We start from the raw sequence: 22,612 nt of genomic DNA on the forward strand, positions 1-22,612 counted from the left end.
TAGTTCGTAATTGACAGCCCTTGAGAATTTTTAAGTAACAGATTATTGGAATTAACAGAATGAATAAGGGGGGGAAAGATGTAAAAGACAGCAGAGATCAAAGTAGAAGGGCTCACTGTATTAAGACAGAAGAAATAAAAAAACCTAAAGGTTTTGAGGTTGAAAAGAGAAGATTTGCACATTTTAAGATGTACAGGCTTCTGTTTCATGAAAAAAAATCTGGCACTCAAACATAGAGATAAATTCTACGTGTGCTCAGTTGTGTCCGACTCTTTGTGACCCTATGGACTGTGGCCTGCCAGGCTCCTCCGTCCATGGGGATTCTCCAGGTAAGAACACTGTGGGAGTGGGTTGCCATGCCCTCCTCCAGGGGATCTTCCCAACCCAGGGATCAAACACACGTCCCCTGCATTGCAGGTGAATTCTTTACCTACTGAGCTACCTAGGAAGCTCACAGATATAAATAGGATGCTAGGATACATTTTTTTTCTGTGTGGCTTCAAGTTCAAATTTGTCACATTATGATCCATTTCCAGTATGACAATCTGAAGCATATGACTTTGGTACTGAAAGTGATCATCATCAGACATCTTCCTCATTTTAGAAATCTGAGATCCTTAGAGATTAAGTGTCTTACTCAAGGTAAAATAAATAGTGTTATTTGCAAAACAGAATCTGGATCTTTCATTTTCACTATACAATGTCCAAGCCAGAAAGCAAACTTCCCAGAATATTATCAAATGTTAAGAACTAGAGTTAGTATAAATTATACTTTTTTGGAAAAAAGAAATTCATAGGTGTGTCTTATTCTGTGAAAAACCTGTTTCTGAAATGTGACTAGAAAGGAATTTCATTAACTTGAACATAAGTATAACCAACAGACCTCACAAGTTAAAGGACCTCTCTAATGCATGCATTTTTTAATAAAATCAAAATTAACCAGATTTTTATTGTATTTGATTTCCATATCATGCTTCCATAATGTGAGAGCCTCTTCTAAACAAAATAGGGAAATCAACATAAAGGAACCCTGCCCAATCACTTATGAGGCAATGACTAGTGAACCCCAAAACACTAGAAGTTGAGCAGAAACTATTCAAATTGCTGTAAGAGAAAGGATGAGACCATCACATGTGTCAAAAAGTGCTAATGCATAAAATACATGTTCAAAAAGAAACTCTCCCAAAGGATTTCTGAAATCAATCTTACACTGATTCAGAAAATACTCTGCAGGCTACAAAAGTTTTTAAAGAAAAAATTAGCAAGGGCTAACATTCACGAATCCTTTTGCAATCATGTCAGGATGTCCACGTTCCATTTTTTAACTGATTTAATATTATATTTCAGTCCGGTTATTTATAAGCATAGAACAAGGAAGAAATGTCCAGAAATTAAAGACATGGGCAACACTTCTTTACATGATGAACTCAAAGCTTTTTTTTAATGAATTCCAGCAGCAGCTGCTGAGTTATATCCCTAAACAGAGTAACTGAAGGAAACTCAAAATACTAAAGTTCACTTGGAATGGTTAATGTGTTTGGCTGTGCCAATCATTTCAGATGAGGCAAACTGGCAATCTGGTTTTTGTGCACCTGCCAATATTGTTGTATATACAGACAAAAGTGGCAGCCTTTATTTTATTTCACAGGTTCTCAGTGGTGGGATTGGGAGGAGGGATGGGGGATGAGGAGAAAGGGGCCACTCATCCCGAGATGGGTAGCATCCTGTTCCAACTATCTCCAAGGAGGTCACTGAGACTGCTTTGTCGTTTACTCCCTGAGGCTCAACCCAAGCCAGCCAGGAATCTGCTTTCAAACCTGGTTCAATAGCCAAGGTTATCAACTTACAACACTCAAGTTCTATCACTTAATGGAATCCTAATGTGGTTACCCCTAGGTCACCTTCATCTTCTTCCCTGCTCCATTTCACCATCAGTCTTCCCATCCCAGGACACATGCTCAGAGTCAGCCTGTGCTGGAGATGCCTTCAGATCTATAACCCAGGGATAATCCTCACTAATCCTGAATTTTTCCTTCCTCCCTCACCTGCCTGAAAACTTACCTATACTTCTGTCCCAGCATTATGGTCCTTACTGTGAGACTGCTAACTAGCCATCTGTGCCAAAGTTGTTCATGGATGAGCTTGGGTGAAACTATAGCCCACCAGGAAACCAACTGATCGTCATTGTAACCTAGGCCATCTGAATGTAGGTGACTTCTATCAAAGGTGATGCCAATGTCAAAAACGTCACACTTCATGGACAGTGATTTGGGGGAAAGTAGTCTGTTATAAGTCTTAAATCACTTCTAAGTAGAGAGCTATTATATCTAAATGAGGAATTGCCTTAGGTTCTGGTCAAGTAAGGGCTTCCCAGGTGGCACTAGAGGTAAAGAACACACCTGCCAATGCAGGACGTAAGAGACTTGGGTTCAATCCCTGGGTTGGGAAGATCCCCTGAAGGATGGCATGGCAACCCACTCCAGTGTTCTTGCATGGAGAATCCCATGGACAGAGGAGCCTGGTGGGCTACAGGCCATGGGGTTGCAAAGAGTTGGACATGACTGAAGCAACTTAGCACAACAGCACACATTGGTCAGGTAAACAGTTTTGACTTATTATTGAATTTACTAAATTTATGACTATCTTGAAGATTTTTTTTAATATTGAAAAGATTCATATACTAGACACGGTTCAAACTCTTAACCAAATGAAAAATAAGCAAGAATTTACTCTTTATAATTTTTCTAAATACTTTTAAAAAGTGCAACAAAGTGAAGTCACTTAATAATACTTATTTTTACAAACCTGAACAAAATCAAATATGGTAAGAGGGAGAAGATCATCCAAAACTGCTATATCTTTGGAGAATCTATTAAGAATCCCACCTGCAAGGTAAAGAAACATTCTTCAAAAACTAGTAATCTTAAAAGATATATCAAAATTTGATAAACTTGGATCATAGCAGAAGGACTCAGAACTCAAATACAAATGAACATATAATCAGAAGTATAAGGCTATAGACAATTTCAGTGTTCTACAAGGATTCTCTGATGCTAGGAAAGACTGAGGGCAGGAGGAGGAGGAGGCATCACAGGATGAGAAGATGGTTGAATGGTAACACCGACTCAATGGACATGAGTTTGTGCAAACTCTGGGAGACAGTGAAGGATGGGAGCCTGATGCATTGCAGTCCGTGCAGTCACAAAGAATCGGACATGATTTAGTGACTGAATGACAACAAACAGCAAGGATTCTAAGAAACTTTTTATACAAAGACTCTAAATAACTCTGTGTTCAAATTTTTGTCTCTACTTGTAAACTTTTATGAAATAAAGATTGCTGTAAGATTCATGCAAAGCCCAATGTCTCTAACAGAGCCCTATCACAAATTACGTCAGGAACAGGCACCCTTCTACTACTATAATTCCACACTTACAAGCCTGAGTTTTGTGATAATTTTCTGGCTGTGCTTTCATCATTCCCTTATTTCGTAATGTAGAGCCTCCCTAATTTTCAACTTCCACACCTTTCTGACACACCTCAGCACAACCTGTTCTCAAACCCTCCCTGCCCACCATGTGGCCCTCTTTGGCCATGTTCTCCTTTTTTACCGTCTTCACTGACAATTTAACTTCAGCCTGTCTTCTAAATTACAGACTCACATTTGTAAGTCTGATCATTTTTTCCTTCAGTGAAAACAATGTCACACATGGAGTGTCTACAGGGCACTGGGCACAATGCTAGGCACTGAGATAACAGACGTGGATCAGCCAATGCTCCTTGCCCTTAAGGAATTCATCGCCTAGGGGTTAGTTAGACATACAAATAAAGTATAATAATACTGTACAGATTGTTTTTGATAAGATTGAATCTTATCATGTACCCTCCCCCATGAACTGCAGGATAAAGTCGTAATTTCTTAGTTTAATACTTAATAACTTCCATGATTTTGACCTTAAGTCACCCGAGGAACAAGCTTCCTCTTTTCAAACATTCTGTTTCAATCAATCTGGTTTATTCTTTAAACACACTTTACTCTCTCCTATTTCTTTGCACTTTCCATATGGTTCCCTCTGCCTGAAAACCCTTTCCCCTCATCTCTACTTGCTAAAAAATATTGTCTTCTTCATGGCCCTATTCAAAATGCCTCTCTGGCAACGACACATCAATGTTTGCACCAGTTCAAATTAATCCCTTCCTCCTCTGGGCACACTGAATACCTTTGATATATCTTGTCAGCACTTCTGTGTTATAATAATTATATACACGTTGTATAGTTGCTTGTACACATGTCTTATCTCTTTTTTCTAGACTGCAAATTTTGAGAGGTCACTGGGACCATGTCACATTTATTTTGTGTCAATCTGAGCCCTCAGCAAAAAGCTTTATGTAGGAATTATCCAATGCTTATTTTCTGTCACTATCTCCTAGTCCTTACTAATGATACATTATTTAGCATATTTAATCAATCATATTTGTATACCTTTTCATAAATAAAAAATTGTGGGGGGAGTAGCCTATGGTATTTATTTTGTGTAGAAAATGAAACTCACTTTGGTAAAAAAAAGGAAAAAAAAACATCATTCTGGTGCTTAGTATATTTCAGATGGGAAACAATAGAAAGGGAATAAGAGTGGGTAATTGGCATTGACCCGATGTTGGCTATGTAATGGCCAGTAGGTGATGACCTTGTTTCATTTCACAATGGTCTTTTGAGATAAGAATTCCTTTTCTCATTTTACAGATGTGGATGTAAGTCTTAGAAGAGTAACTTGCCCATGATGATCACCCTTAAGAGGACAAGACAGAGCTCAAACAATGCCCATGCTCCTTCCATTATATCTCATTGCCTGTTTCTCACTGCTAGAATCTTGGGTAAAACCCCTACCTTCTCTGGAGCTCAGCTCTCCCATTGAAAAAAAAAATGAAATCACTGGATGAAGGTAATTGGACATTCCCTTTTAGGTCTAAAACATCTTAGCTCTAAAATGGAAGCATGGTGATGAGTATATCCAAATGGGGCAAGACTTTGGTGACACACGAGGGCTTCAGAATAAATATAAGGAAGATCCTCTTGAATATTAACACTGAAATGTTATTACCCAGAAAAAAAATGATGGTTAATTCTTATCTTGAGGTTTTTAGATACAAATCACTCTAAAACTCTGACTTGGAAATTATTTTTTCCTTTATAATCAAATATTCCAGTTCTTATCAATTATGGTCACCACATTATACACTAGATCTTCAGATCTTACTGATCTTATAACTAAAAGCTTGTACTCCTTTACCAACCTCTATGATAGTGTCAAAAGTATTTTCAAAATATATCTGGGATACCCCAACCCATTTAAAATAAAACCTGGAATGAATTTATGGGATTATCTTTGAACAGTTATATGAAACTAGATTACTTTATCTCATCAAAATACTTCATTAGTAAAAGAATTTTGCTTTTTGGATCTCTTCAAATCATCTCCCCTTTTAAACAGCACTATACATTGACAACAAGATGCCTAGAAGGGAGCTAGCTCAAATACCTGAAGAGAGAAGGATATTTGACTCAGAAGGGGCTGCTTCTGCTGCTATAGTCCCATCAGCATCATGTCCTAACAAACTGTGCTACTCTAATAAACAGAAATATGAAGAGTGACAGTACCTGAGAGCCTATAATACCCGAGACAGGCCCACGCCCAACATAAGGAAGCTCAACGAAGGGTAAATGCCTCCATGCAAAAGCCAGTGTTATCACTACAAAATCAACCAACTTATAGGCCCTCTTTGTGGAGGAGCAGCAGCTTCATCTTGTACATCTAGTTAAGTACCTGTTTTCAACGTGTTGAGGGTTGACATAGGGGCTTGAAGAACAGACTGTAGCATTTTGTGGTGTAAAGTTTTTGACACTGTGATTAGAGTATGCACCAGTGGTAAACCTCTGAAGAGTCCTAGAGCAAGCAAAGTGTCAGCCACTCCCACATAAATGTAAAAAATATAATACGAGCTGGTGCTGGTGATGATCACTGCATAACTGTTATTTGCACTCTTAGTACTGTTTCCTTTGTCTTGAAAAAATATTCTGTAAAGCAAAAGGAAATTATTATTTGACAACCAAACTTTTCCAATGAATTACCAATACATGTAAATGATGCTGAATTTGAGTCCAAAGAAATACAACATATTTCATTAGCAGAATTTATGCCTTTAACCTGAAGGACTTACTATTGCAAGAAAGCAGACTAAGCTTTCCACCACTGAAATAGATAAAATTTCAAATACTAACTGTGCAAAGTCATCTCAAACATTGTTATTGCATTTTATGGAAACTAAACACGACTAAATCTTTTAAAAATTGATAATGAGCTACAAAAACTGCACACACACTTTTAAACAAAAGAACTCAATTCTCTACTACATTACTGTGGGGAAATGAGGCAGAGTAGAAATTACAATGTTTAATAAAACCCAAATAATCAACAGAAACAAAATACAATCCACAATAGGACATGGAATACTCACTTCGGAAATAGGCACAACACAACCAAAGAAGCGGCCACCTGGAAGGAACAACACACACTTCACTTTTTCCATCCTCTTTTCCCATTTTTCCCACACCCACCTCTAATTCCATCATGACCAGTATCAAAATACACGCAATTTTATTTTCCTTGGCTTTACTTTCCTGGGTCCAAAAGCTGCCATAATTGTTCTAGGAACTATTTGAGGTGAGACCATGTTAAGCTAATGGAATTCAAATTTCACCGAATAAAATACTTATTCATTTCTCTCCTTCATTCAACAGGAACTATTCATTGAACCTCACAGAAGAGCTAACACTGCAGTTAAATGTTTTAAGTAATACAGTTTGTTTCTTATGAAGAGATTACTCTCAGCCTGCTGGCAGATAATTGATCTCGTTGGTGGCTATAAATAATTTAATTTGTCATACAATGATTATGAGGGACTCATAACTATAAGTCCAATTAGTTATGAGAAAGGATGAGATACATATTCAGGAAACTTGGTTAACATTTCAAAAGGGCAAAAATTCACAGTGTTTTAATAAAGTGCATTCATATTAAAACATACTACTGGCACTATGTGGGCTTTCTCATGGTGGAAATTTTTGGCTGAGGAACATATATTCTATACCATAACTAAAAAAAATGAACTATCATTTGTTTATTATCTGAACTCTGTTCTATTTCAATTTGGCATTCCAATTTCCTAAAACACTGTGGGGAAACAATCTTGCGATGATACCAACACAATCATAATACTAGAAATATTTACACAATTATAAGACTGATAGTATGCAATTAGGCCAATAATAACTTTAACAAAGAATCAAATAGAAAAATAGGAGAAACTGTAAGCAAAATAAAAAAATTTGAAAATGAACACAGACCAAAAACAAATAGGGGAGAAACAAATATGCTTGCTATAAGAAATCTATGTATTATTTCATAATCAACTTAAGCATTTAACAGTATCACATAAAAACTATGGAGAATAGTTAGCAGTAATTAAGAAATTACATTATGAAGTCTTAGAGTCTAAATAGTATATAGTGGTGGTTTAGTCATTAAGTCGTGTCTGACTCTTTGCAACCCCATGGACGGTAGCCTGCCAGGCTTCTCGGTCCGTGGGATTCTCCAAGCGAGAAGTGGAGTGGGTTGTCATTTCCTTCTCCAGGAGATCTTCCAGACCCAGGAATTGAACCTTTGTCTCCTGCATTGCAGGTAGATTCTTTACTGACGAGCTACGAGGGAAGCCCCACTTTACGTAAATTTGCCTATCAGATTGGAGTATCATAATGAAAAAGCTAATGGCATCATTCACAATTTCCTACTTTTTCATTACACATGGCCTCCATGCACCTATTGACAAAAAGTACCTTTGTCTCCTTGAAATTCAAGTGAATTCAAAATGACAAGAAACTGAACAATAATCTTGCTACTTCAAAAGTCTCTGTTCCAGTAAAAATGTTTTCTGATTTCCCAATACTAATCAAATTACTAATCAAATCAAAGGGTATATTTCTCAGTTACCCTTTGGTTATTGTAGTCCCTCTTTGTTCCAATGAAAGAAGTGTCAACAATGTTGGCATTCCAACTTCTCTGAATGTGAGTAAATCCAAGAAATAAATATTCTATAATATTTACTATGGAACAACCAAAGCTGTTGTTCAAAGACCCTGGTCTAATCTGTGCAATATAAAGGTATTTCATGGCTCTTGTCAACAGAGACCACTTATGGAACTACCAACCCAAACTGCTTTTACTGACTGGAACACAAACGTTTCCAAGGACTTGATATAATGACTTTAATAAAAATGTCTGGGGCATGTATAAACAATTGAGCAGGCAAGTTCTAGCATTTAATTTCTAAAATGTCTGAGGTTATAAAGTTCATGCAGGTTAAGATAGAATGACAAGTCCTGAAAGACTAAAGAACAAAAGTAAAAAGGTCATTATTTTCAGCTTTGTTAGGGTTTGAAGAAGCATTCCTTATGTTGAAAAGGGTATAGTCTAGATCAGCAATGTCCAACAGAAACTTCCACAAAAATAGAAATGTTCAATATCTGCACTGTTCGGTGTCATTACCACTTAATACAAGTGGCACTTGATCCCTTGAAATGTGGCCAGTGTGGGTGACTGGGGAACTGAATGTTATATTTTGTTTCATTTTAAATAATTTACATTGTCACACATAGCAGGTGGATACTGTACTGGACAGTGCAGTATACTAAATAAACTAAGCCTATTAGCTCCGTAGGGTTTTAGCCAGAGTACTTATTCCCAGGTGACTCAGTGGTAAATAACCTGCCTGCAACATGAGAGATGTGGGTTTGATCCCTGGGTTGGGAAGATCCCCTGGAGGAGGAAATGGCAACCCACTCCAGTATTCTTGACTGGAAAAGTCCATGAACAGAGGAGCCTGGTGGGATGCAGTCCATGGGGTCGCAAAGAGTTGGACACACTCACATGCACATGCTCACCACCTGCATACACTTATTCTATACCTGTCTAATCATCAGGAGCCTGATGACAGTGTTCTCTAAGGATAGATCCATGAACAGTCAACATGATCACTCACAGACTTTGCAAATGACCCCAAATGAAAAACTAGTAGCCAGTATTTAGAAGCTAAATCATGATTTAAATTATATAGATGATTTGTCTGTATGATTTAAAAAATAATGGCATGTTGGGACTAGAGGACCATAGTATATATATATATTCAAAGAGAAGCCAAGTGCCTATATCTGAAAGACTTATTATGATAAATTAACTAGTAAACATCCTTGGAGATGTGATAGATAAAGGTTGATGATGTATGTAGTAAAACTCCAACAGTATGGTTTCAAAAACAAGATGTGATGGAGAACTAGAGCAAGAATATATTCAAGACATAGGAGGAACCTACCATTACATAACCGGGCCAGTACAAGTCTGACACTCACCACAAAAGAAAATAGGCATGAAAAGAGAACACTGCCAAGATCGGGTATAGAAAAGGTTCAGAAATGTGAATATAACCAAAAGAGGTATAATGATCCAACATTCTATCATGAAGAACTTCAGTTCAGTTCAGTCACTCAGTCATGTCCAACTCTTTCAGACCACATGGACTGCAGCATGCCAGGCTTTGCTATCCATCACCAACTAACAGAGCTTGTTCCAACTTATGTCCATTGAGTAGGTGATGCCATCCAACCATCTCCTCTTCTGCTGTCCCCTTCACCTCCCGCCTTCAATCTTTTCCAGCATCAGGGTCTTTTCTAAGGAGTCAGTTCTTCGCATCTGGTGGCCAAAGTATTGGAGTTTCAGCTTCAGCATCAGTCCTTCCAAAGAATATTCAGGACTGATTTCCTTTGGGATGGACTGGTTGGATGTCCTTGCAAAGGGACTCTCAAGAGTCTTCTCCAACACCACAGTTCAAAAGCATCAATTCTTCAACACTCAGTTTTCTTTATAGTCCAACTCTCAGATCCATACACGACTACTGGAAAAACCATGTTTGGCAAAGTGACCTTTGTTGGCAAAGTGACGTCGCTGCTTTTTAATACACTGTCTAGGTTTGTCATGCAAGCATCTTTTAATTTCATGGCTGCAGTCACCATCTGCACTGATTTTGGAGCCCAAGAATATAAAATCTCTCACTGTTTCCCCATCTATTTGCCATGAGGTGATGGGACCAGATGCCATGATCATAGTTTTCTGAATGTTGATATTGAAGCCAGCTTTTTCACTCTCCTCTTTCACCTTCATCAAGAGGCTCTTTAGTTCCTCTTCACTTTCTGCCATAAGGGTGGTGTCATCTGCATATCTGAGGTTATTAATATTTCTCCTGGTAATCTTGATTCCAGCTGGTGTGTCATCCAGCGTGCCCTTTTGTATGATGTACTCTGCATATAAGTTAAATAAGCAGGGTGACAATAAACAGCCTTGACATACTCCTTTCCCAATTTGGAACCAGTCTGTTGTTCCATGTCCAGTACTAACTGTTGGTTCTTGACCTACATACAGATTTCTCAGGAGGCAGGTCAGGTGGTCTGGTGGTCCATCATGAAGAACTTCAATGAACTTCAAAGTAGATACTCTTAAATATTTCACTGAAATATCTGTAGACTTTTAAATATGCCTTAAGGGTCTGAACACTGTGGCTGTTTAGCCTAGTTAATAAGAGCTATCTTTTCCTGTCATAACAGATGTTCCTACCTTCCCTCTTGTCCCTATCCAATCCATTTTCCATATACCACAGTGATCTTTTTTTAAACATAAAAAATCATATCATACCTTGAAAGAAGGCGTTCAAAGTTTTCCTATTGCACTTAAAATAAAACTGAAGTTCTTCAGCGAATGCTTCTGCAGACCTGGCTTTGATTTACTTTTTCAGTGTCACCACATGATATGCCACTCACCACTTTCTCCCATTCCTCCAAATGTGCTGGCCTTCGCTTAGTTTCCACAATTCACCAAACTTCTCCAAGTCCTTTGTATTTGCCCCAGTTTCTGCATGTCTGGAGTACTTTTTATGCTTCAGGTGTCAACTAAATGTCATTTCTTCAGGAAGACCTTCCTGTCCTCTCTGTCCAGCTTTATTTTAGCCCACTATTTATCTCTTTATGGAACTCACTACATTCTGTGATTATTTCCATCAAAACTTATTTACCATCTGTCTTCTCCCTCAGAAAGTGCTTCATAAGATCAAGGAGGAGCCATCTGTCCTCTTTCCCATTGCATGCTTAGCTTAGTGTCTATAACAATATCCAAGAGATAGTAGGCATTCAGTAAATCTATCCTTAATAAACAAAGGAAGGGATGAATAAGAAGATACTTTAAAAACACAAATGTTTTTTATTTTAAAACATTTAAATACAAAATGGAAATTATATAATTTTATTTATAATTATATAAACAGAAAGAAATTATATACTAAACAGAAAAGAATTATGTACTAATCACATAAAATATTTTTAAAATGTTTTAAAAACATTTTAAAATGCAGATGACATTTTATGTAGTATAAAGAACCAGAACCAATTCATAAGTTCTGTACATCTATAGAATTCAGAGCTACCTTCCAAGCCACACAAGAAGATCTATGTTTAAATGAAGACCTGTTAAAACAGTATTGGCATTTTGAGCTTTCACCAAAGGAATACAGTATTGTGAATTCTGTTTACACTGTAAACATAAGTACATTGGTGTAATCCATTGGTATGTTCTGTTTTGTCTTCGCTGTAAACAGAGCATATAGAATCATGCTTGGCATATTGAAAGAACTTGAAAAATATGTGTTGAATGAGTAAGTGGCTGAATGAATGAGTAAAGAGTAAGAGGCAGTAAGAGTAAAGTGACACCTTGTCAAGACTTAATCACAGATTTCAATGCTTTGCAGGTTAAATCATGCCCTAAAACATAGACCCTTGCTAAGCAATACTGCCTTGAAAGTATTACTATCAATAAAGGTATAACTATCATTAAGGTATTACGGGAGCATAATATATATTGAGGGATTCCTCATTAAGAAACAAAGAGGACAGACTTTGCTGCAGCACAGCACAAAGGCTCTTCCCAGAGCAGGGATTAAACTCCTGTCTCCTGCATCACCAGGAGGAATCTTTACCACTGAACCACCAGGGAAGCCCCTACTAAGCCTGTGCTCTAAAGCCCGGGAGCTACAACTACCGAGTCCATGTGCCCTAGAGCCTGCAATCAGCAACAAGAGAAACCACTGCAATGAGAAGCCCATTCGCTGCAACTTAGAGAGCAGTCCCAACTCACCACAGCTATGCATCAAAAAAGCCTCCTCACCAATGAAGATGCAGAATGGCCAAAAATTAATAAATTGTAAAAAATAAAAATAACATACTTTTTAAAAAGAAACAGAGAGGAAGTCATTTAAGAATAGTACGTAGCAGTTCTCTAACACATTTCTTAAAACACAGGCATAGAAGGACCAAATGTGACCTTTAGTTATTCGAGGCAACAATAATATACTCTGGTTGTTGCAAAAGAAAAGGTGGGCACTGCCTCCTACCTTATTATTTGCATTTCTTTTCTATCTAGTCAATGATGCACTGCCAAATAGAAGCACTAGAGAGACCAACATAATAGAAATTCTAAAGCCTGTATCCTTGGTTCTAATATCTAAAAACTTAACAGAAGATACTATGCTATCATAAAGAAAACAGCACAAAAATATAAAGGTATACTGATTCACTTAATAAATTAACACACTATAGATAATTTGTTGTTGTTCAGTAGCTAAGTCATGTCTGACTGCAACCTCATGAACTGCAGCAAGCCAGGCTTCCCTGTCCTTCACTATCTGCTGGAGTTTGTTCAAACTCATGTCCATTCAGTGAGTAATGTCATCCAACCATCTCATCCTGTCACACTCTTTTCCCTTATTGCCCTCAATCTTTCCCAGCGTCGGTCTTTTCCAGTGAGCTGTCTAATTGTAGTAGGTAGCAAAAGTATTTTGGAGCTTCAGGTTCAGCACCAATCATTACAATGAATATTCAGGTTTCCTTTCCTTTAGGATCAATTGATTTATCTCCTTGCTGGAGAATCTTCTCCAGCACAATTTGAAAGCATCAGTTCTTCAGTGCTCAGCCTTCTTAGCAACTCTCACATTCATACATGACTACTGGAAAAACCATAGCTTGGACTACAAAGACCTTTGTTGGCAAAGTGATATCTCTGCTTTTTAATATGCTGTCTAGGTTTGTTTGGCCTTGGAGTACAAAATGAAGAAGGGCTAAGGCTAACAGTTTTGCCAAAGAACATGCTGGTCATAAAAAAACACCCTCTTCCAACAACACAAGAACTGTCTCTGTACATGGACATCACCAGATGGTCAATACCGAAATGAGACTGTTTACATGCTTTGCAGCCAATGATTGAGAAGCTCTGTACAGTCAGCAAAAACAAGACCGGGAGCTAACTGTGGCTTAGATCATGAACTCCTTATGGCAAAATTAAGACTTAAATTGAAGAACATAGGGAAAACCACTACGCCATTGAAGAACCTAGGGAAAACCACTACGCCACTAAATCAAATCCCTTATGACTATACAGTGGAAGTGACAAATAGATTCAAGGGATTAGATCTGATAGAAAGAGTGCCTGAAGAACTATGGACAGAGGTTTGTAACACTGTACAGGAGGCTGTGATCAAACCCATCCTTAAGAAAAAGAAATGCAGTAAGGCAAAATGGTTTTCTGAGGAGGTCTGACAAATAGCTGAGAAAAGAAGAGAAACTACAGGCAAAGGAGAAAAGGAACTATATGAATGCAGAGTTTCAGAGAGTAGCAAGGAGAGAAAAGAAAGCCTTTTAAGTGAAAAATGCAAAGAAATAGAGGAAAACAACAGAATGGGAAAGAAATGGGAAATTTCTTCAAGAAAATTAGAGATACCAAGGGAACATTTCATGCAAGTATGGGCACAATAAAGGACAGAAACTAAATGGACCTAACAGAAGCAGAAGATAATAAGAAGAGGTGGCAAGAATGCACAGAAGACCCACTTGACTTCATATTCCAGGGTGTCTAGCTCTAGGTGAGCAATCATACCATCGTGATTATCTGGGTCATGAAGATCTTTTTTATACAGTTTGTCTGTGTATTCTTGCCACCTCTTCTTAGTATCTTCGGCTTCTGTTAGGTCCATACCATTTCTGTCCTTTACTTTGCATGAAATGTTCCCTGGTATACCTATGGCTGATTCATGTTTATGTATGGCAGAAACCAACACAATATTGTAAAGAAATTATCCTTCAGTTAAAAATAAATACATTACAACAATAAAACCTCTGCAAAAACCCATTCTATAAAATTATAATTATATATACTACAAATCTACACTGAAGTATGACCCCTGTGAAAATTAAAAATGGATACATCACTTTCACAAAGGAAGAAGTGGATCTTAACTTTTCTTTGGGTCTCTGATCATGTTGAATATGAAGCTCTATTAAACAATATTTAAAAGATCTAAACTATCTTCCTGGATTAGTACCTGTACTATGATGCAAAGCACACATGAAATATTTCAGTGGTAATGAGAAAGGGCCCACTAGTATCAAGAAAGGAGCTTAGTCGAACAGAAAAATTATGTAAATTTTGATTCAAAGAATATGAGAGAACTGTGAACATCTGAATGATTTGTTTAGCTGTATAACTATGCACATAATGAAAATGGTCACTATTTGTCTACTATCACTAAGTTTTTGTTATTCAAAATTTTGAGAGTCAGTTAATTGGAAATGCATTCAGGACACTGACCTGAAAAGACTCATCATTTATCTATTATTTCTTGCCTAGAAAATTACGTTATCAATTTTTTTCCTACAAAAAGACAAGTTTTTGCAATAATTGTGAGTTCAATTAAAAATGGGAAGTTATACAACATTTACATCCTGTGTTGTAGTTTGGATTCCAGCCTGAAGACAAAGGACCACTGTCATCTTGAGTAAGTGAGCTAATAATATTGTACATATGCTCAGAGGCTCTATGCTCAGTCACTAATTAATTAACTATACACTGTTTTTTTGGGCTCCAAAATCACTGCAGATGGTGACTGCAACCATGAGATTAAAAGACGCTTACTCCTTGGAAGGAAAGTTATGACCAACCTAGACAGCATATTCAAAAGCAGAGACATTACTTTGCCAACAAAGGTCCGTCTAGTCAAGGCTATGGTTTTTCCTGTGGTCATGTATGGATGTGAGAGTTGGACTGTGAAGAAGGCTGAGTGCCGAAGAATTGATGCTTTTGAACTGTGGTGTTGGAGAAGACTCTTGAGAGTCCCTTGGACTGCAAGGAGATCCAACCAGTCCATTCTGAAGGAGATCAGCCCTGGGATTTCTTTGGAAGGACTGATGCTGAAGCTGAAACTCCAGTACTTTGGCCACATCATGCGAAGAGTTGACTAACTGGAAAAGACTCTGATGCTGGGAGGGACTGGGGGTAGGAGGAGAAGGGGACGACAGAGGATGAGATGGCTGGATGGCATCACTGACTCGATGAATGTGAGTCTGAGTGAACTCCGGGAGTTGGTGATGGACAGGGAGACCTGGCGTGCTGTGATTCATGGGGTCGCAAAGAGTCGGACACGACTGAGCGACTGAACTGAAGTGAACTGACACTGTTTTGAAAGGTGTATAAGTTCAGCTCTACAGCTTTGCATGGGCAAGGGTCTTATAAGTGAATATAAATCACTACCACATTCACAGAACCATTTTTTCTCATAAAACTAAAGACATTCAAGCAATGTTGATCTTCAAGGAAGGGGTTCAGATTATTAACAAAGTGCTGGTTTGAGATTAAATGTGACACAGGAATGAGTTTCATTCACATTAATGCTGGTCATTTGGCATAACTGGCAGAGATTAATGAGGTAAATTAAAAATACTTTTCAGTGCAATTTGTTACTCATGTGAGAGTGTCAAGTTACTCAGTCCCATATTTTCATTAAAGTATAAAAGGGATTCTTGAAAATTTCATTATATCTCTGCTGTGGATTTGTTCACTTCAAATTAGCTTGAGCTTTATAATGATGATAGATGTTAAGGATATTAGTCAGAATAGCAACTAACATTGCTCACTAATGTGCCAAGCCCTACAGTAAGTGCCTTATAATCATCTCTTCACTCACAGAAATGACCTATGAAATGGGTACTATTACAACCTCCGTTTTATAGATGAGGAAACTGAGGCTTAAAAGAGGTTATCTAACTTGTTCGGTGTAAATGGTGTTAAGAACACAGAAATAAAATTCACAGTCAGGTCAGTCTGATTCCAGAGGTGACACTCTGTTGTATTGTACCTCACATCCAGCCTCCATTTGTTTTATTAATGTAAAAATAATAGGAGAGCAAAAGATAAGATATCATCAAAACTCAAAGACCAATTGGAAACCAACATTTTATAGGTAGAGTGGTATATAAAACTTTTGGTATATACCTTTAGATATTTTCCACTACTTGGTCAGGGAAGAGTGATAACATTTTATGTAGACTTCTTAACTGAGGTTAGAAACAGCCTAATAAGACAACAGGAACTTCTCTGGTGGCTCAGTGGTAAAGAATCTGCCTGCCAATGCAGGAGATGTGGGTTCAGTCCAGGAGTCAAAAAGATCCCTTCAAGGAGGAAATGACAACCCACTCTAGTATTCTTGCCTGGGAAATCCCATAGACAGAGGAGCCTGGCGGGCTATAGTCTGTGGGGTCGCAAAAGAGTTGGACACGACTTAGTGACTAAACAACAACAAGACAATGATGGAGTTTTAAGCTTGGGTTTCATGTATGCATAGAACTATATGCGCTCAGGAGAGGCAATACTTCACCCGAGTCATATCTCCCCTGAAGGCAACCTGGGTCTTTATGCTGGACTCAGGCTCTGCAGTGGGAGACATCCAGCAGTATCCTGAGATTTACCTAGTGTGGTCATACAAGGCTGAATCCAATCCAGATGTGTTTTCTCGTATGCACATAGTGTTCATCTGCTTGTTTTACTTTAACCAACGACCCACATTAAAAAAGTAGAAAATGTTTACAGGAAAAAAAGAAATCTGTATCTTCATCTTATGTTGTTAAATAAGTTTTAGTGAAACTGATCCCAGATTTCCTTATGGGAAGCCATTGACTGGTTTTGAGTTACAATTGCCTCCTTTAGACAATCAAAGGGTATTTTCCATCCTGCCTCAAAGCCACTTTACCACAGACATCCTCTGCCAAGCCTCTTTTAACATTTAAGTGGCTCCTCCTGACATAGAGAAAAACCTCATCCACCAACCAGATTCGGAAACCTCTTACCTGGTGCTGAACTGGTGATGTACTACCCCCTGTTTTATTTTAACCTAGTGATTTGATGTGTCTTTTTTCCAGGGGCATGGTAAAGAGATCACAGCAGTGGCATGAAAACAAAAGAATTCTGAAGCAAATGGGTGATCTGAATCTTTGAAAGGCTTGTTTAAAATGGTTGCAAAGCCACTAATATATATTTATTTAATTTTGTGAGGAAGTAGTATTTTAAAGCTGGCGATTCATCATCAGCATATTTAATAAGAGTTAAATGAGTTTAAAATTTAGTACAAATAATTTTCTTTGTTAATTTCAATTCATACAGAGCGTTCTACTTTGAGGTTTTGAATCACTCTATTAAAAACTCTTCATATAGAAGATATGTGCTTAAGTATATTTTATATACTATGTATGAAGTAACAAAATAATTTTATAATATAAAATTACATATATACATATACACTTATATTTATGTATATGTAGTGGGCCTTAGAAAGCATCACTATGAACAAAGCTAGTGGAGGTGATAGAATTCCAGTTCAGCTATTCCAAATCCTGAAAGATGATGCTGTGAAAGTGCTGCACTCAATATGCCAGCACATTTGGAAAACTCAGCAGTGACCACAGGACTGGAAAAGGTCAGTTTTCATTCCAATCCCAAAGAAAGGCAATGTAAAGAATGCTCAAACTACCGCACAATTGCACTCATCTCACATGCTAGTAAAGTAATGGTGAAAATTCTCCAAGCCAGGCTTCAGCAATATGTGAACCGTGAACTTCCAGATGTTCAAGCTGGTTTTAGAAAAGGCAGAGGAACCAGAGATGAAATTGCCAACATCTGCTGGATCATGGAAAAAGCAAGAGAGTTCCAGAAAAACATCTATTTCTGCTTTATTGACTATGCCAAAGCCTTTGACTGTGTGGATCACAATCAACTGTGGAAAATTCTGAAAGAGATGGGAATACCAGACCACCTGATCTACCTCTTGAGAAATGTGTATGCAGGTCAAGAAGCAACAGTTAGAACTGGACATGGAACAACAGACTGGTTCCAAATAGGAAAAGGAGTAGGTCAAGGCTGTATATTGTCACCCTGTTTATTTAACTTATATGCAGAGTACATAATGAGAAACGCTGGACTGGAAGAAACACAAACTGGAATCAAGATTGCCAGAAGAAATATCAATAACCTCAGATATGCAGATGACGACCCTTATGGCAGAAAGTGAAGAGGAACTCAAAAGCCTCTTGATGAAAGTGAAAGTGGAGAGTGAAAAAGTTGGCTTAAAGCTCAACATTCAGAAAACGAAGATCATGGCATCCGGTCCCATCACTTCATGGAAAATAGATGGGGAAACAGTGGAAACAGTGTCAGACTTTATTTTTCTGGGCTCCAAAATCACTGCAGATGGTGACTGCAGCCATGAAATTAAAAGACGCTTATTCCTTGGAAGGAAAGTTATGACCAACCTAGATAGCATATTCAAAAGCAGAGACATTACTTTGCCAACAAAGGTCCATCTAGTCAAGGCTATGGTTTTTCCAGGGGTCATGTACAGATGTGAGAGTTGGACTGTGAAGAAGGGTGAGCGCCGAAGAATTGATGCTTTTGAACTGTGGTGTTGGAGAAGACTCTTGAGAGTCCCTTGGACTGCCGGGAGATCCAACCAGTCCATTCTGAAGGAGATCAGCCCTGGGATTTCTTTGGAAGGAATGATGCTAAAGCTGAAACTCCAGTACTTTGGCCACCTCATGCGAAGAGTTGACTCATTGGAAAAGACTCTGATGCTGGGAGGGATTGGGGGCAAGAGGAGAAGGGGACGACAGAGGATGAAATGGCTGGATGGCATCACTGACTCGATGGACATGAGTCTCAGTGAACTCCAGGAGTTGGTGATGGACGGGGAGGCCTGGCGTGCTGCGATTCATGGGGTTGCAAAGAGTCGGACACGACTGAGCGACTGATCTGATCTGATGGAGAAGGAAATGGCAACCCACTCCAGTAGTCTTGCCTGGGAAACCCATGGACAGAGAAGCCTGGCGGGCTACAGTCCACAGGGTTGCAAAAAGTCAGACACAATTAAAGCAACTTAGCACACATGCACACATACAAGTATACATAAGTATACATGTGTGTACATATATAAGTTCTTCCAAACTATTCCCAATTAACTTTAAATCACATTAATATGTTATAATAGAAAATTCTTACCTCAACCAGAAAAACGACTAAGCACCAAATTAGCACAAACATTAAGCTCTTGTGGACAGTAATATATCGAAGGTATGTGTTCCATGTAGTCACTGCTGGTATGTTCTCCACATCATCAAAAAAGCAATCCTGTAAAAAAAAAAATCCTGGTTATTACAATGAGGCAATATAATTTCATACAACAATTGTGGTCTTATTTTGAAAGTGAGGAAATAAATATTACTATCTGAAACTAAGTGAATTTCAATGAATATAAACCATTATGAATGACACATGCTATGTCACTTTACAGCCAGTAAAACTGGAGCAAGATAGCTTTTTGCAAAAATGAGAAACACTGCAATTCTTTAAACTGTGAACATAGTATCACTGATAATACAACTGTACTGTTTTTGGACAATTTTACCATCTTAATGCTTAACAGTGTCACACATTTTATCAATAAATGGTACTAGTAAATTGAAGCTTCCCAGAATCCCCTTGATTTAACTCTTTCCTTTGTGGGGGGTGGTCCATGGAAAAATATAGTTTGGAATTTTGCCAGCTCTAGTGGTCTTCCAATAGACCTGAAGGCCGCCTGATGCTTCTACATTCCGTAGTAGCTAGGATTCTCTTTCCCAACTATGACTTAAGTTACATAAATCTAACCCTCAGTCTTCATCTGTTATTTGAGAGCTATAGTTCAATAATTTGAGAGAGAGAAATTCCAGATATTTCAAATGGAAAGGATAGTTTTTTTATTACCAACAAAATTTACAGATGAAGTGCTAGAACCTCAGAGAAAAGAACCCTATGAAATCAGAATATGGCACTCTGGTTAGGTATAAAGATTTCTAAAGTCAAATAAACCTGGTTTTGATATTGGACTCTACCATTGCCCTCCTAGGAGCTGCTTGAATTCAGGCAGCTAAACTTTCCTAAAATTTAGTTTTCTTATCTGTAAATGAGGATAATGACAGGTCCCTTCTATTCTATGTCATGGCACTAGAAGCAATCAACAAATACTATTATCAGTCAAAGTGATCATCTTTACCATTCAATTTATAGAATCCAGTTTGAGAAATTCAATCAGATTGATAATTACAACCATACAGATAAATTATCTTTTAGGAAACCTTTTTCAAAATTATAGAAACACAAAGTAGGTACTTGAGAGATCACCTATTCTGTTCCCTCATTTAACAAAGACGAAAACTTTGGCCCTGAGACATTAAATGACATGAGATTTGCCAAAGTTCACACTACTCTTAATTGATCTAAGCTATTAAACATATCAATTGATTATAACACTATTTCATCCAAGGCACTGAAGAAACTCTTCTAGTAAAACTAAAAAATTAAAACTTCCTCTTTCTACTGCTTCCTATTTTAAGAAAGAAAGCATTTTATTCTTTAGAATTTAATATAAAGTACTTTCTACCTGAAAGTTGGCAGTAGTATATGTTGAATTTCACAAACCTTCTTTAAAAGAAACCTGCCCAGAAATCCTATGTATAAAGCCAATTTAAAAGATGAAAAAGCTCAGGTTTAACTAAGTTCAGGCAAGACTGATGTATAAACCAGAAAATTAGTCCTGCTGAGAGACTAGATGTATATATGCCTTGGAGAGGCTACCTGCATACAGAAACATTTTTTAGGCTCTCAATAACTGAAGCTACTATTTGTTTATGTATTTATTTTCACTCCACCTCTTCCTACAGAGGTTTTAAGGGGGTAATGAAACAGATTTATAATAATTTATAATTTTTCTAATTGATAATAATGATTATTACTGCTTAGAAAAGGAACCAATAATAGCCCTTGCTTTGACTTACATCTTATGGTAAGAGACAAAAGGAAATCACAAGGGGAAATAGTTGATTCCTCTACATTTTGAAGTTGCTTACATAATGTACATACTTTGGACTTTGGGAATCTTAAAAATAAACCTCATCCTAAACTCAAATTTAAGTAACTTTTGCTATTTACTCTGTATTTCATTCCACTCTGTGGCCAAAAGAAAAAACCAAACACCACACTGATAATTTATACACACCCTTAAATCTTCTTCATTAATTTCTTCACTTATTTCCAAGCCAGTATCTTGAGATAACCGTCTTGAATATATATCTATTTCGGCTAAGCTTGCCTGAGGAGCCAGTGACATTTTTCGTGTGGATGTCGCTGTCTTTCGATGAATGCTTTGACCTTGGTTCACTGAGGAGCCGGTCATAAGGTTCAGAACGGACTGCCTCCTCCCTCCCAGAAATGTGGGGCCACTGTTGACTGCATTGCTCCGAGGCAGGATCCCCTCTCCAGGTTCAGAATGGGGAACTAAGGATAGTCTTCTCTCTAAAGGCGCATCAGCAGCTCCTTCGATACCATTCATTTGTAATGAAGTCTTTTGTACAACTGAAAATTTCCTTATAGAGTTGATTGAACTGAGAATGGAGTTCTTCCTTTTTTCACCAAACTCTCCAGTCTGTTTAAAAGAAGGCTTTTTCGTTTCATTCCAGGACACAGAAGTATCTCCTTCTAATGAGAAACGCCGTAAAGTCTCAGTTATGATTGAATTTCTTCGTTCTGCAGTAAACTGGTCGAAAGTGTCACATCCCATGAGCTTCGAGCTGAAGTCGGGCCGCTGATTTTGTAATTCAGAAAATGTCCCATAAAAATAGATGCTACCTTCATGTAAAATTAATATTTTGTCAGCTTTCTTTAAGTGCTCCATTTTAGAAGTGACCAAAATTCTAGTTTTGTTAGCCATCAATTTACAGATACAGCTTTAAGAATATAAAAATATATAAATATTAATTTTATAAACATTTTATTACAATAGTATATGTATTATATTTTAACACTTTATTAATGTACTCCTGTATATTACTTCTATTATAAAATGTTATTATTACACTTAAATAATTCTAAAAGTAAATATTCAATAGTAATTAAGTTGGTACTTCTTGATTAATTATGTAATGAAATATTGTGTTATTTAATTATTATAGTATGCTACACCATAAAGTTAAGTGTTAATAGACCTAAAATGAAATTAAATACCAGACATTAAATAAACATTTGACTTTGAAAAAACTAGTTACCCTTTG

At 37.5% G+C, this 22,612-nt stretch overlaps 1 protein-coding gene across 4 annotated transcripts in view; it reads right to left on the reverse strand.

The window, feature by feature from the left end:
• CFTR (CF transmembrane conductance regulator) overlaps positions 1-22,612 on the reverse strand; it is a 247,652-nt gene that overhangs the window by 69,349 nt on the left and 155,691 nt on the right. For all 4 annotated transcript variants that reach the window (XM_070787791.1, XM_070787789.1, XM_070787792.1 and 1 more), the window contains exons 14-18: positions 21,562-22,288; positions 19,527-19,655; positions 6,517-6,554; positions 5,826-6,076; positions 2,806-2,885 (exon numbers count right to left, since the gene is read on the reverse strand). In XM_070787791.1, the coding sequence (XP_070643892.1) occupies positions 2,806-2,885; positions 5,826-6,076; positions 6,517-6,554; positions 19,527-19,655; positions 21,562-22,288 (1,225 nt within the window). The remainder of the gene's footprint in view (positions 1-2,805; positions 2,886-5,825; positions 6,077-6,516; positions 6,555-19,526; positions 19,656-21,561; positions 22,289-22,612) is intronic.

The sequence above is a fragment of the Bos indicus genome, chromosome 4 (genome assembly GCF_029378745.1).
Source record: "Bos indicus isolate NIAB-ARS_2022 breed Sahiwal x Tharparkar chromosome 4, NIAB-ARS_B.indTharparkar_mat_pri_1.0, whole genome shotgun sequence".
Lineage (NCBI taxonomy): Eukaryota > Metazoa > Chordata > Mammalia > Artiodactyla > Bovidae > Bos > Bos indicus.